The sequence below is a fragment of the Melanerpes formicivorus genome, unplaced genomic scaffold, assembly GCF_026170545.1.
Source record: "Melanerpes formicivorus ecotype bairdi unplaced genomic scaffold, bMelFor1.0.p_v2 SCAF_47, whole genome shotgun sequence".
Classification (NCBI taxonomy): domain Eukaryota; kingdom Metazoa; phylum Chordata; class Aves; order Piciformes; family Picidae; genus Melanerpes; species Melanerpes formicivorus.
In genome coordinates this window covers 4,452,773-4,466,703 of record NW_027142399.1, presented here as the reverse complement: position 1 = coordinate 4,466,703, position 13,931 = coordinate 4,452,773, and the positions used below count along the sequence as shown (strand labels likewise).

General features: G+C 51.2%; 1 protein-coding gene across 7 annotated transcripts in view; it reads right to left on the bottom strand.

The window, feature by feature from the left end:
- Nucleotides 1-13,931, bottom strand: part of LOC137452007 (protein CEPU-1) — a 582,860-nt gene that overhangs the window by 76,608 nt on the left and 492,321 nt on the right. For all 7 annotated transcript variants that reach the window (XM_068160049.1, XM_068160052.1, XM_068160054.1 and 4 more), the window contains one exon: nt 10,395-10,627. In XM_068160049.1, coding sequence (XP_068016150.1) covers nt 10,395-10,627 — 233 coding nt within the window. The remainder of the gene's footprint in view (nt 1-10,394; nt 10,628-13,931) is intronic.

Below are 13,931 nucleotides of genomic sequence, written 5' to 3'. Positions count from 1 at the left end.
ACCTCCCTGCTGGAGCAGGACCATGGATGCTTCATTGTTTTAAGCATTCCAGGATAGATTGGGCAAGGCTTTGAGAGATATGGTCTAGCTGTAGATTTTGGTGCTGACTGCAGTGGGGTTGGACTAGATGACCTTTAAAGGTCCCTCCCAACCCAAATCATTCTGTGATTCTATGACTAGAACATATATAGAATATACAATAGAGAATATAGAATATATCTCCATTATGAGGAAAGACTCAGAGAATTGGGGCTTTTCAGTCTGGAAAAGAGCAGCCTGAGGGAAGACCTCATCAATGCTGATCAATACTTAAAGGGTGGGTGCCAGGAGGATGGGACCAGGCTGTTTTCAGTGGAGCCCAGTGGCAGGACAAGGGGTAACAGGCACACAGTTGAACATAAGAAGTTCCATCCAAACATGAGGAGGAACTTCTTGAATTTGAGGGTGATGGAGCAGGCTGCCCAGAAAGGTTTTTGAGTCTCCTCTGGAGATGTTTAAACCCCACCTGGATGTGTTCCCCTGTGACCTTCTCTAGGTGAACCTAGAGAACCTGGCGGGGTGGGGGTTGGACTCAGTGACCTGCAGAGGTCCCTTCCAACCCCTACGATTCTGTCATTCTGTGCTACCCTTCACCACCACTTCCCATTACCAGCTTGCTCTTTGAGGACAGCAACTAACACACTCCAGCACTCTTCACCTCCCCATCCCTCCCAGTTTCTACTCCCCCTTGTTCCAGGAAGGAGGACGTGCCACAGCACGAGTGGGACAGGTCTCTGGTGGCATGCAGCACTCCTGGCACCTTCCAGCCATACAGCAGGCACGTAACTGGGGCAAGCCAAAGCTGCAGCAAGGGCAGGCGTGTGAGCCTGGAGCAAGAACTTCCAGCAAAGGACTCTGGAGTCTCTGCTTTCCTCCCCCCCCATCTCACCCCACGATATAATTGCTAATTAATAATAACGTTTAGCTCTCAGATAACGCATTCCATCTTCAAAGACCTCTGTCGACATTAATGAATTAATCCTCATCAACCCCCCTGTGAAGGAGGTGACAATTATTATCTCTGCCTCACAGATGTTAAATTGATTTGCAAAGAGGTCAAGTGACTTGGGGAAGGCCAGAGGAAGCCTACCCAGCCGCACTCCAGGAATGTGGCCGCTCCACAGGGGAGCAGGGACAGGCGCAGGGGTGGGTTAAATGCACTCGCTGAGCCCCGCAGAGAAGCTTAACCTTGGGAGGGAGATGGAGAGATTTGGGGATGCCAGAGCAGCGGGGATGCTCATCAAGGGGAGCATACAAAGCCAACAAGTAGGACAGTGCAGGAGAGAGTGTGGGAGACCTTCAGTGCTCAACAACAGCCCTGATACGAAAGGAAAAGATGCTTTGAGGGACGGAGGGTGATTAGCGACAAAAGAGAGCCGGGGAAGGAACGCATCAGTCACAGCAGCAGAGAGCGCAGGCAAAGCCAGGGAGGATTTTGATCTTCTGCCTCTGGGTTCCTCCCCTTCACCGGTTTGGGGAGGCTCTCCCAGCTCGGCACATCCCTTTTAGAAGGCCTTATTCAAGCCTGCTTTTGTTTCTAGAATGGAATAGCTGCTTTCATGGAAGAAAAGGTGTGGGGACAGCAGAGAAACCCATGCCAGAAGTAGCTCCTGTGGTTTCTGCTGGGAAACATCCTGCCCCAAGCACCAACCTCCAGCTTCATAAATGGCCAACACAGACTCATAAAATGGTTTGGGTTGGAAGAGACCTTAAAGATGATCTAGTTCCAACCCCCCTCTAACGGGCAGGGACACCTTCCACTACACCAAGCTGCTCAATGCTTCATCCAACCTGGCCTTGAACACCTCCAGGGAGGAGGCATCCACAACCTCCCTGAGCAACTTGTGCCTGTGTCTCACCATCCTCACTGTAAAGAATTTCTTCCTAATCTCCAGTCTGGATCTACCTTCCTCAAGTTTCAATCCATTCCCTCCTGTCCTATTGCATCCACATACCCCAATTGCCACTGAGCTACCAAACAGCTCAGGGCAAACCCTTCTGCTCCTCTGGTGGCTTTAGGGGCTCAGGGAGCAGGCTCAAGGCCTTGGTTCCAGCAGCAGCACCGAAGCTGCTGAGTATGGGGTGGTCAGGAAGGCTCTGAGCATCTCAGGCAGAAAAAAAAACCCAACCCAAACCAGAAAGGGCAATGCATTCCCTGTTTTCCCTATAAGCCACCTTGAGGCAGTTGGACAAGAGTGATGATGGCTGCAGGGACTGATTCTTCTTCCCAGCCTACTCCACTACATGAACTGCTGGGCAGGGCAGGTGCTTCCCACACTCCCCACCGCAGAAAACCAGCCGCTAAAAGTTCTCCTCCTTCTCCCCTGAGTGCAAGGCGCTTATGGCATCAAAGGAAAATTAATTGAGCAGAGTTTGGAGCTTGAAACAAAGCTGGCTTGGGCACCACAGCCCCACCATTGGCTTTATCTCACTGGTGCACACCTTGGCAGTGCAGCTCCCGGGGCAGCCCCGGTGCTGAGCGCGGTGGCACCGACACAGCGCCCTGTCACCTGCGCGGCCCGCAGCCCCCTGCCTGCCGCCAGCAGGTAATTAACTCCCAAACAAAAGCAGGGATTTGCAGATTAACCCAGGCTGGGGGAAGGAGCAGGAAAAACTCATTTACACCAAACAAAAGGGGAGGGGTGATTAGTTGCTCCAGTGACAACAGAAAGAGGCAGATAGGGCCAGGGAAACTGATAAAGGAGCAGGGAAAGCCTTAATATCCCCCAGTTGCCTGCCTTTGCTTTTTCTTCCTTCCTTCTTTCTTTCTTTCTTTCTAAGCAGTAAAATTCCACCATTTTCTATCATGCAAATTTGTGTGCCTAAATGAGATTAAACTCTGGCAGGCACTGTGCCTCCTTCCCCAAGTCCATTTCCCTCGCTGAGATAAGGCCCAACTTCCCTTAATGCATCTTACAAGGCAGTGGGAGGGTTTCACAGAGGGCTTATTATCAATACAAATAAGAGCTTTCCAGACACCCTCCTCCTCCTTCTTCTTTTTCTCTCTTTTAAAGCCAGTAACCTGAAGAACAGCTTAAATAGCACAAATGTTCTGCTGTGACCAGGGAGAAGGGGGTGTGTGAGATGCTAATCACAGTATCACAGAATCACAGAATGGTAGGGGGTTGGAAAGGACCTCTGGAGATCATTGAGTCCAACTCCCCTGCCAAGGGCAGTTCACCAAGAGAAAGTCACACAGGAACACCTCCAGGTGGCTTTGGAATGGCTCCAGAGGTGGAGACTCCACCACCTCCCTGGGCAGCCTGCTCCAGGGCTCTGTCACCCTTCAGTTAAAGAAGTTCCTCCTCCTGTTTATCATAGTATCATAGTATCAGTCAGGGTTGGAAGGGACCACAAGGATCATCTAGTTCCAACCTCCCTGCCATGGGCACCACCTTCCTGTACAACCCATTCAAGGGCTTCACCACTCTCATGGGGAAGAACTTTCTCCTCACATCCAGCCTGAATCTCCCCACCTCCAGCTTCATTCCATTCCCCCTAGTCCTATCACTACCTGAGATGTCCCTCCCTAGCTTTCCTGTAGGCCCCCTTCAGATACTGGAAGGCCACAATGAGGTCACCTGGGAGCCTTCTCTTCTCCAGACTGAACAGCCCCAACTCCTTCAGTCTGTCCTCATAGGAGAGGTGCTCCAGCCCTCTGCTCATCCTCATGGCCCTTCTCTGGACATGTTTAGATGGATCTTCTTATGTTCCACTTTGTGCTTGTTGCCCCCTGTCCTGCCTCTGGGCACCACTGAACACAGTGTGGTTCCCTCCTCCTGACATTGATCAGCATTCTATGATTTTGGGGCTCTGTTGTTGGCTCACATCAGCTTGGGGTCAGGCTCAGCATTAGCAGGGCCATGTACAGCAGTCCCCAAAATAGCAGGTCTCTGTCACCTTCAGCTAAAGAATTTCTTCCTCCTGTTCAGCTGGAACTCCTGATGTTCAGCTTTGTGCCCATTACCCCTTGTCCTGTCACTGGGCACCACTAAACAGAGCTTCCTGACTCCCACCCTTTAAGTATTGATCAGCATTGATGAGATCCCCCTTCAGTCTGCTCCTCTCCAGGCTAAACAGCCCCAATTCTCTCACTCTTTCCTCACCACAGAGGTGTTCCAAGCCCCGCAGCATCTTTGTATCTTAACTTCTTGCAGTGTCAGAGTTAAGTCCTGGAGGATTCATTGATGAGCTCAGTGCTGTAGTGTTCTGAGCATCCTCCCCAGTGCTGACAGAAATACTGACTCCCTAATGTCAAGAGCTATTTCTTGGTTCAGCCAGCCCTTCCTCAGGTGGAAAGTGGCAAGGGAGCAGGACGTAAAAGTGCATATCGTGTCCTATTTAAGGGAAGTCTGCCTTAATGACCCTGAATAAAATTGGGCTGAAGTGCCAGGATTAAATCTCCTGCCTTGGAAAAATGAGCCCAATAATAGGCAGGCTGGTATAATCCTGTCCCAGGAGACATTCAGCATGCAGGATGCAGAGCTCACCCCTTTGTTCCAGGGAAGTAGGGTGTCTGAATGCCAGAATTCAGGGATGTGCCAAGTTCAGCATGTGGCTGTGGGACCTCTTTACCCTTCCCTCAGCCTGATAGGAAAGAGGAAGTGGTGACAAGAAGGGGGAAAGGAGAACTTCTCTTTGGAACAGGGTTAACCCAGGTGCAGCTAGAGAGGAGGAGGTGTGCAGATTGCTCTCAGCAGGTCCTGACTTTCCCCTTGCTGCACTAGGAAAGGGCCTGGGGGCACAGCTCTGGGGACAGGAGCACTTCAGCCTCTCAGGATGCAATTAAATTGTACCCTAGGGCTGGTTGCACTCTCTAAAGGGACTGACTTCGAGGGGAAAGGAGCTCTTCCCCTTCCAGCCAGGATTTCAGCAGCCTGCTTCTCCCCCAGGCAGATGTGATGGATGTGTATTGGTCAGAGTCCAAACACCCTCAGCCCACTCTGTGCATCCCTCCTTCTCCCCAGGCTGGCTGGGAAATGGCTGTGGATGGAACTAGGGCATCTCTGGTGTCTGCCAAGGAGTGCCATGGGGTAAAAGACCAAAAACCAGAAGAGGGATAGGGGTGGTGAAAGAGCTTCCTTCAGGGTATGAGGGTCTGGGATGGTTCACAAAGGCAGCAGGGAAGAATCAACAGGAAACCACCAGGAGCCAGTAAGAGACTGAGAGGGGATCAAGGTGGGTGTCGAGAGGAAGGGGCCAGTCTCCTTTCAGTGCTGTCCTGCGAGGGGCAAGGGGCAAGAGATACAAATGGGAACATGAGAACTTTGACCCCAACATCAGGAAAAACTGCTTTACAGTGAGGGTGCTGGAGTCCTGGAGCAGGCTGCCCAGAGAAGCTGTGGAGTCTCCTTCTGTGTCCATGCTGCAGTTGTGGAAGCACTGCATGTTTCTTTTTAAGCTGTCTATTGATGTGTGAGCTCCCAAAAATGAGTGAGTAGAATAGAATAGAATTAACCAGGTTGGAAAAGACCTTTGAGATCATCAAGCCCAACCTATCACCCAGCACCATCTAATCAACTAAACCATGGCACCAAGTGCCTCATCCAGGCTCTTCTTAAACACCTCCAGTGATAGGGACTCCACCACCTCCCCAGGCAGCACATTCCAATGGCCAATTCCTCTTTCTGGGAAGAATTTCTTCCTAACCGCCAGCCTGAACCTCCCCTGGCACATCTTGAGACTGTGTCCTCTTGTTCTGGTGCTGCTTGCCTGGGAGAAGAGACCAACCCCCACCTGGCTACAGCTTCCCTCCCCTTCAGGGAGTTGTAGACAGCAAGAAGGTCTCCCCTGAGCCTCCTCTTCTCCAGGCTAAGCAACCCCAGCTCCCTCAGCCTCTCCTCACAGGGCTATGCTTTAAACCCCTCCCCAGCCTCCTTGCCCTTCTCTGGATACCTTCAAGTCTCTCAGTTTCCTTCTTAAATTGAGGAGCCCAGAACTGGACACAGTACTCAAGATGTGGCTTAACCACTGCTGAGTACAGGGCAGAATGACTTCCCTGCTCCTGCTGGCCACACTCTTCTTGATCCAGGCCAGGATGCCACTGGCACCTCAAGAGCTAATTCAGCCCTGTCCTCCAGCAAGAAGGCAGAGGCACAGCTGGCAAACACGTTTGAAAGCTATTCTTGAGAAATCTTTAACAAAGGAGCTTCTTCAGTCTCCCCAGACACTCCATTCTACTGCCTCACTACCTTTATAATTAGAAAATGTATAGCTAATATCTAACTTAAAGCTCCTTTGTTGCAAATGAAGTGGAGTTTTGCTCAGCCTATCCCCGGCAGACCTCGGGAACAATGGATCAGTGTCCTCTTTCTAACAACCTCTTTGCTTTTGGGAAGGTTGTTATCGTGTGGCCCCCTCAGCCACCTCCTCTCTGAAGCCATGCAAACCCTGTTCCTCCACCTTCCCTGCTCAGCCAGGCTTTCAGAAAGACTTTTTCAGTCCTGAAATCCTGCTACAAAAGGCACAAGGTGACGGCTGCTGATCCAGGAATACCAGGTCAGTGCATCTCTCCTTCCACTAATGTGGGACAAATGAGCCTGGGAACGAGAGAGCAGATCCTTGGTATTGAATGCATCAAAGTTCAGACCTGCTATTTTGGGGACTGCTGTACGTGGCCCTGCTAATGCTGAGCCTGACCCCAAGCTGATGTGAGCCAACAGCAGAGCCCCAAAATCATAGAATGCCGATCAATGCTGATCAATGTCAGGAGGAGGGAACCACAGTGGTGCTCAGAGACAGGACAAGGGGCAACAAGCACAAAGTTGAACATAAGAAGCTCCATCTAAACAGAAGGAGGAACTTCTTTAACTGAAGAGTGACAGAGCCCTGGAGCAGGCTGCCCAGAGAGGTGGTGGAGTCTCCATCTCTGGAACCATTGCAAACCCACCTGGAGGTGTTCCTGTGTGACTTTCTCTTATTGATCTGCCCATGCAGGGGGGGTTGACTCAATGGTTTGCCATGGTTTAGTTGTTTAGGTGGTTTGGATTGGTTGACGGGTTGGACACGATGATCTTGAAGGTCTCTTCCAACCTGGTCTATTCTATTCTATTCTATTCTATTCTATTCTATTCTATTCTATTCTATTCTATTCTATTCTATTCTATTCTATTCTATTCTATTCTATTCTATTCTATTCCTCTCCAGAGATCCCTTCCAACCCCTGCCATTCTCTGATACTGTGATTAGCATCTCACACCCCCCCTTCTCTCCTTCAAAACCCACCTGGGCATGTTCCTTTGTGACCTTTTCTAGGTGAATCTGCCTTGGCAGGAGGGTTGGACTTGGTGATCTCTGCAGGTGCCTTCCAACTCCTACTACCATGTGATTTGGTGAAGATAGGACCTTTCCCTCCAGGAACCCCCAAAAATACCTCTCCTTAACAACACAGCAAGACACAAGAGGGATGGACCTGGTTGTCTGGTGATAGACTGGATGTTAGGATGAAGTTCTTCACAGAAAGAGTGACTGGCCATTGGAATGTGCTGCCCAGGGAGGTGGTGGAGTCACCATCCCTGGAGGTGTTTAGGAAGAGCCTGGATGAGGCACTTGGTGCCATGGTTGAGTTGATTAGATGGTGTTGGGTGATAGGTTGGACTTGATGATCTCAAAGGTCTTTTCCAGTCTATTCTATTCTATTCTAGTCTAGTCTAGTCTAGTCTAGTCTAGTCCATTCCATTCCATTCCATTCCATTCCATTCCATCCTACCCTACCCTATCTTACCCTATCCTATCCTATCCTATCCTATCCTATCCTATCCTATCCTATCCTATCCTATCCTATCCTATCCTATCCTATCCTATCCTATCCTATCCTATCCTACCCTACCCTACCTTATTCTATTCTAAATTTAGGTCAGGAAACAGGAATCAGAAAAGAACAGATAGAATTCACCCTGCAGCTCCCTGGTGCCTGATAGGGACTTCAGAACTTGGGAGTTGGGGGAGTGGAGATCGACTTTGGCTTAGGAAACTCAGGCAGGTAATAACAGATTGCAAGATAAAGGGCAAAGGACCCAGGGTGGCAATGCATCTGCTTTCTCCCCACAGTTAATGGAGAGGGAGCAAGTCTGGCTGGGCTTAGTTTGCTTCACTGCTCAGAGAGGGGAAAGAAAAAGCACAGGGAGGGAGGGGGTGGAAAATAAATGCCCTGGGTTTGGGTTTTTCCCCCCCTTTCCATTCATTAGGCTGTCGATAAGGCTCGGGTCTGGCATATCGACGGCGGATTAGCTCCGCCCGCCTCTGTGTACAAGAGCAGAGCCTTTTTAACCCAGCTTGTTTCCAGATCAATACAGCCATCAGCATTCGAAAATGAGCCCCAGACGAGATTCCAATACTCAGGCTGGTCGTGTCATGCTCAGAGGGGCTGCTGCCCAAAGCACAGGCGCAAGAGGGGGGAAAGGAAAAACCACTTTGCTAGCAAGGGATTAGAGATCTCCCATTAATCTTCCCCGAGGCTGCCTCGCTACGAGTGCACCAGGTCGCATATGTCCCACCCCAGCAGCTCCTCCTTGCTCACTGCATGTCCCTAACAAGTCCCACAGCACGGACACAGGAGCTGTCTGGCGTGAACGTCCATCTGCTCCACCATCAAGCGTGGCCATGCTTCATGGCCCATCCTGAGAGGAGGCTGTGTGTGCTTGCACGCTTGAAGAGCACACAGAGCATCGTGGAATTGCTTTGGTGGGTAAAGACCTCTAAGATCAATGAGTCCAACCATCAACCCAACACCACCATGGCCCATGTGGGACCATGTCCCACAGTGCCATGGCCACACATTTCTTGAACACCTTCAGGGGTGGGGACTTCACCACCTCCCTGGGTAGCTTGTTCTAATGCCTGACCACTCTTGCAGCAAAGAAATTGTTCCTAATCTCCAATTTCAGCCTCTCCTGGCACAATTTCAGGTTATTTCCTCTTATACTATCCCCTGATACTAAGGAGAAGAGATCACAGAATCATAGAATCAATAAGGTTGGAAAAGACCTCAGAGATCACCAAGTCCAACCTGTCACCACAGACCTCCTGACTAACTAACACATGGCACCAAGTGCCACATCCAATCCTCTGTTGAACACCTTCAGGGACAGGGACTCCACCACCTCCCTGGGCAGCACATTCCAATGGCCAATTCCTCTTACTGGGAAGAACTTTCTCCTCACCTCAAGCCTAAACCTCCCCTGGCACAGCTTGAGACTGTGTACTCTTGTTCTGGTGCTGCTTGCCTGGGAGAAGAGACCAACCCCCACCTGGCTACAACCTCCCTTCAGGGAGTTGTAAACTAGATCAATTTCCACCTCACTGCAACCTCCTTTCAGGGAGTTGCAGAGAGCAATGAGGTCTCCCCTCAACCTCTTCTTCTCCAGACTAAACACCCCCAGTTCCCTCAGCTGTTCCTCCCCAGCCCTGTTCTCCAGACCCTTCACCAGCTTCATTGTCCTCCTCTGGACACACTCCAGCACCTCAATGTCTTTCTTGGAGTGAGGTGCCCAAAACTGAACCCAGGATTCAAGACATAACCTCAGCAGTGCTGAGTACAGTGGCACAATCACATCCATCCCTACTCCTGCTGGCCACACTATTCCTGATCCAGGCCAACCTTTGCCACCACGAGCCCTCTACCACCCTTTGCCAGCCTTCCTCCTCCTCCTCCTCCCAGAAGTAGAATTTCCACACACAAACACATATTGTTGCTAGGCATACACACACCTCCACAAAGTACACAAGCCTGCCAGCTTGCTCTCTTCTCCTCCAACACAAGTTTTACTTCAAGCATTGCCTCCAGCATGGAAAACAACCCCCCCATCAAAACACAAGGAGAACAACAACCAGCAACACAGATTTGCCAGTGACTGCTTCAGCCTGTATCAGAGCTCATTGATTGCTCCAGGAGAGCTGGAGAACCCCATTGCTCCACTGGGAGTCTCCATGACCATTGGATAATTCCAGGTTGCTCCAGGAGAGCTGGATAACCCCATTGCTCCACTGGGATTCTCCATGACCATTGGATAATTCCAGGTTACTCCAGGAGAGCTGGATAACCCCATTGCTCCACTGGGATGCTCCATGACCAAGAAAACACCATCCACTCCCTTCAAACTCCCCCAGAGGCAGCAGGCCCTCCAGGTTCAACAAGAGCAGCCCAAATGTGCACATGGAATCTCAATCCTGGAAGACCAGGTTGGAAAAGACATCAAGCAGCATCTGGTCCAAGCTTTCTTGGCAAAACCATGGTTTAGCAGTCATGAGGTCTTGGGTGACAGGTTGGACTTGATGATCTCTGAGGTCTTTTCCAACCTTACTGATTCTATGGCAGGCAGCAAGCCCAACCCCTCCGTGGATTCCCTCCCCCTTACCTTGCACGATGAGGTGGACACGTGAAGTCTTGGGGTGATTGTCTGTCTGCACGGAGCAGGTGTAGGGGCCCTCATCATACACATCCACATCTTGGATCTGGATGCTGTACTGGGTCTTGGTGTTGGCCAAGAGCACCACCCGAGGGTCCAAGCACCACTTGTCATTGCCCGCATAGAGGATGCTGCTGCGGTTCAGCCAGGCCACTCGGGTGACTCGGTTGTCCACGGAGCACCTGGGGAGAGGCAGAGAGAGTCAACCATCAGTGTGCTGCTCCTGGGAGCTCTCTCCCATCCCTTGCCCAGCCCCCTCCTGGTCCTCCTCCTAGAATAGAACAGGATAAACCAGGTTGGAAGAGACCTTCAAGATCATTGCGTCCAATCTACCATCCAACACCACCTAATCAACTAAACCAAGCAGCCTATCCAGTCTCCTCCTAAACACCTCCAGGGATGGTGACTCCACCACCTCCCCAGGCAGCCCATTCCAATGGCCAATCTCTCTGTAGAATTTCTTTCTCACCTCCAGCCTAAATCTCCCCAGGTGCAGCTTGAGACTCTTGTTCTGGTGCTGGGTGCCTGGGAGAAGAAACCAGCCCCCTCCAGGCTACAACCTCCCTTCAGGGAGTTGCAGAGAGCAAGAAGGTCTCCCCTGAACCTCCTCTTCTCCAGGCTAAGCAACCCCAGCTCCCTCAGCCTCTCCTCACAGGGCTGTGCTCCAGACCCCTCCCCAACTCTGTTGCCCTTCTCTGGACACCTTCCAGCATCTCAACATCCTTTCTTAACTGAGGGGCTCAGAAATGGACACAGGACTCAAGGTGTGGCCTAACCAGTGCAGTGTACAGTGGCAGAATGACCTCCCTGCTCCTGCTGGCCACACTGTTCCTGATCCAGGCCAGGATGCCATTGGCCCTCTTGGCCACCTAGCACTGGTTGCAGCTTGGGTGCCAGCAGTGGTTTGAGAGACTGAGTGGTCAAAGAAGACAACGTGCAGCACTTCACCTGCAGTGCTCAGGGCACCAATACTCATCCAAATTGGTGGCTCCAGAGATATGTCCAAGACCTTCCCAGTCAATGATTATTGGATATTCAGGTGTTACAGCTACCCACTACCATTCCCCAAAAGACCTTTTGCTTCTCCATTCCCTTTTTGTTCCTTTGCAAGCCCAGAGACAACCAGAGTCAAGCCAAACCTCTATCTGCTGTCCAAACCACACTTCTTAGGGGGATGCAGGTTGCAGCCTCCTGCCCAAACCCATCACTTCTCATTCCCTCCACAGACTGTCCCTGCAGCCAGGCAAAGAAATGCAGAGTGGAGGGGGGAAAGCAGCTCGTGCTGCTGCACAAAGGAGGGAGGAAGATTTATCTCAGGAGCAAGCCAGCTCTGACACACCTCTAAAGAGCATCCTTGAGCTTCCTACCTTTTGTCCCCACTGTCAGCCCTTCCTTCTGCACCCATCATAGAATCATAGAATAGTTAGGGTTGGAAGGGACCTCAAGGATCAGCAAGTTCCAACCCCCCTGCCATGGCCAGGGACACCTCACACTACAGCAGCTTGCTCACAGCCACATCCAGCCTGGCCGTGAACACCTCCAGGGATGAGGCTTCCGCCACCTCCCTGGGAAGCCTGTACCAGTCTCTCACCACCCTCATGAGGAAGAACTTCTTCCTAACATCCAATCTGCATTGCTACACCTCCCTCACTTTCCACTAAGCACTTCACTTATTGGGTGATGTTCTGGAGGTAGGAAACGTCTCCATCCTGCCTCATTAAGAAACTCAGTCCTCTTGGAAGACAACTTCGCTCCTGAAAGAGATGATTTTCCTGTCCAGGTCAGTGGGGGTCACTCTTGCTCCTCCCAGAGGTCTCTACCAGCTTTGTAACCCTCCAACCCCACATCCCCCAGCAAAGTGTGTATCCTCCATTTCCACAAATCATCTCCAGATCAATAAAGAGCAGAGGTCTGGAGACTGCCTGCTGTCCAAGCAGAAGCCTGCAGCACCCCCAAGCCAGCTAAAACCCAGCAAGTCTGGGATCATGGAGCTGTCAGGACTCAGCTGTGTTTTGCTGGATGCCAGGGATGGAGGAGAATGCTCCTTGACAAAAGCACTCATCCTAAGATCCACTCTTTGTAGTCTCCCCAGTCTCCTCCATTACTTGTGCAGAGCCTGGGATGCAAATGAACTTAGGGGGAAGCCACTGGGAGGTAACCTCACCTTGAGGAATGCAAGGGACTTCATGGGCTAGAGAGGCCAGACTGTGGTGTGAACAGGGGTATGAACAGCCAGGATGAGTCTGTCTGTGCCATGTGGACTTATCCCAGCACTGTTCTTTCTCTGCCTCCTCACTGGTGGGTGGCTTCTCTTCCCATGTCCACTACTGAAGGTGCTGACCTGGGGACAAGCTGCCTCCTCTCACCTAAGCCTTGTCATAGTATCATAGTATCATTCAGGGTTGGAAGGGACCACAAGGATCAGCTAGTTCCAACCCCCCTGCCATGGGCAGGGACACCCCACACTAGATCAGCCTGGCCACAGCCTCAGCCAGCCTGGGCTTAAACACCCCCAGGGACGGGGCCTCGACCACCTCCCTGCACAACCCATTCCAGGGCTTCACCACTCTCATGGGGAAGAACTTCCTCCTCCCCTCCAGCCTGAATCTCCCCACCTCCAGCTTCACTCCATTCCCCCTAGTCCTATCACTACCTGAGATCCTAAGAAGTCCCTTCCCAGCCTTCCTGTAGCCCCCTTCAGATACTGGAAGGCCACAATTAGGTCACCTCGGAGCCTTCTCTTCTGCAGACTGAACAGCCCCAGCTCCTTCAGTCTGTCCTCATAGGAGAGGTGCTCCAGCCCTCTGCTCATCCTCCTGGCCCTTCTCTGGTCACGCTCCAGCACCTCCACATCCCTCTTGTAATAGGGGCTCCAGAACTGGACACAGTACTCCAGGTAGGGTGCTGTTTGGCTTTTGGAAGCATCTCTTTGGCTGCAGCAGTTACTGGAGAAGCCTCAAGAAGCCACTCAGCAGCAACACAACATTTAGAGGTTAGGTAGGACGGATCCCCCACGAGGTGAAATGCCCAAGGTGAGGGTGGGTAGCCTGCAGCCCAAGAGTCTCCTTCTGATTTGCTAGGCAAGTACCCAAGCTACTGCACCATCCTCTCTTTCTGGTGTGAAAAACATCCAATAAATTAGAGCATTTTACTGCTGTTCCATAATGATATTACGATAATAATAAATTAAATGGGAGCAGATTTTTATGAGCCACATTAAAAAGTGCAATAGATTCAGCCTGGGCTGAACACCAAGAACCTGGGCTCTGCTTTCAGCTGCATTACAACTTGACCAAAACCAGACAGTTTAGCTACTCAAGTTGAACAAAATTGGAGATTCCCCCTTCCTCCCCTCACAGGGTGGCTTTAGGATGTTGTGCTCTGAAGCCCAACTCTGCTGGTAGCTCAGATCATATAATGCAATGAGTTGGAAGAGACCTTTAAAGGTCATCTAGTCCTATCCCCCTTCAGCAAGCAGGGACATCC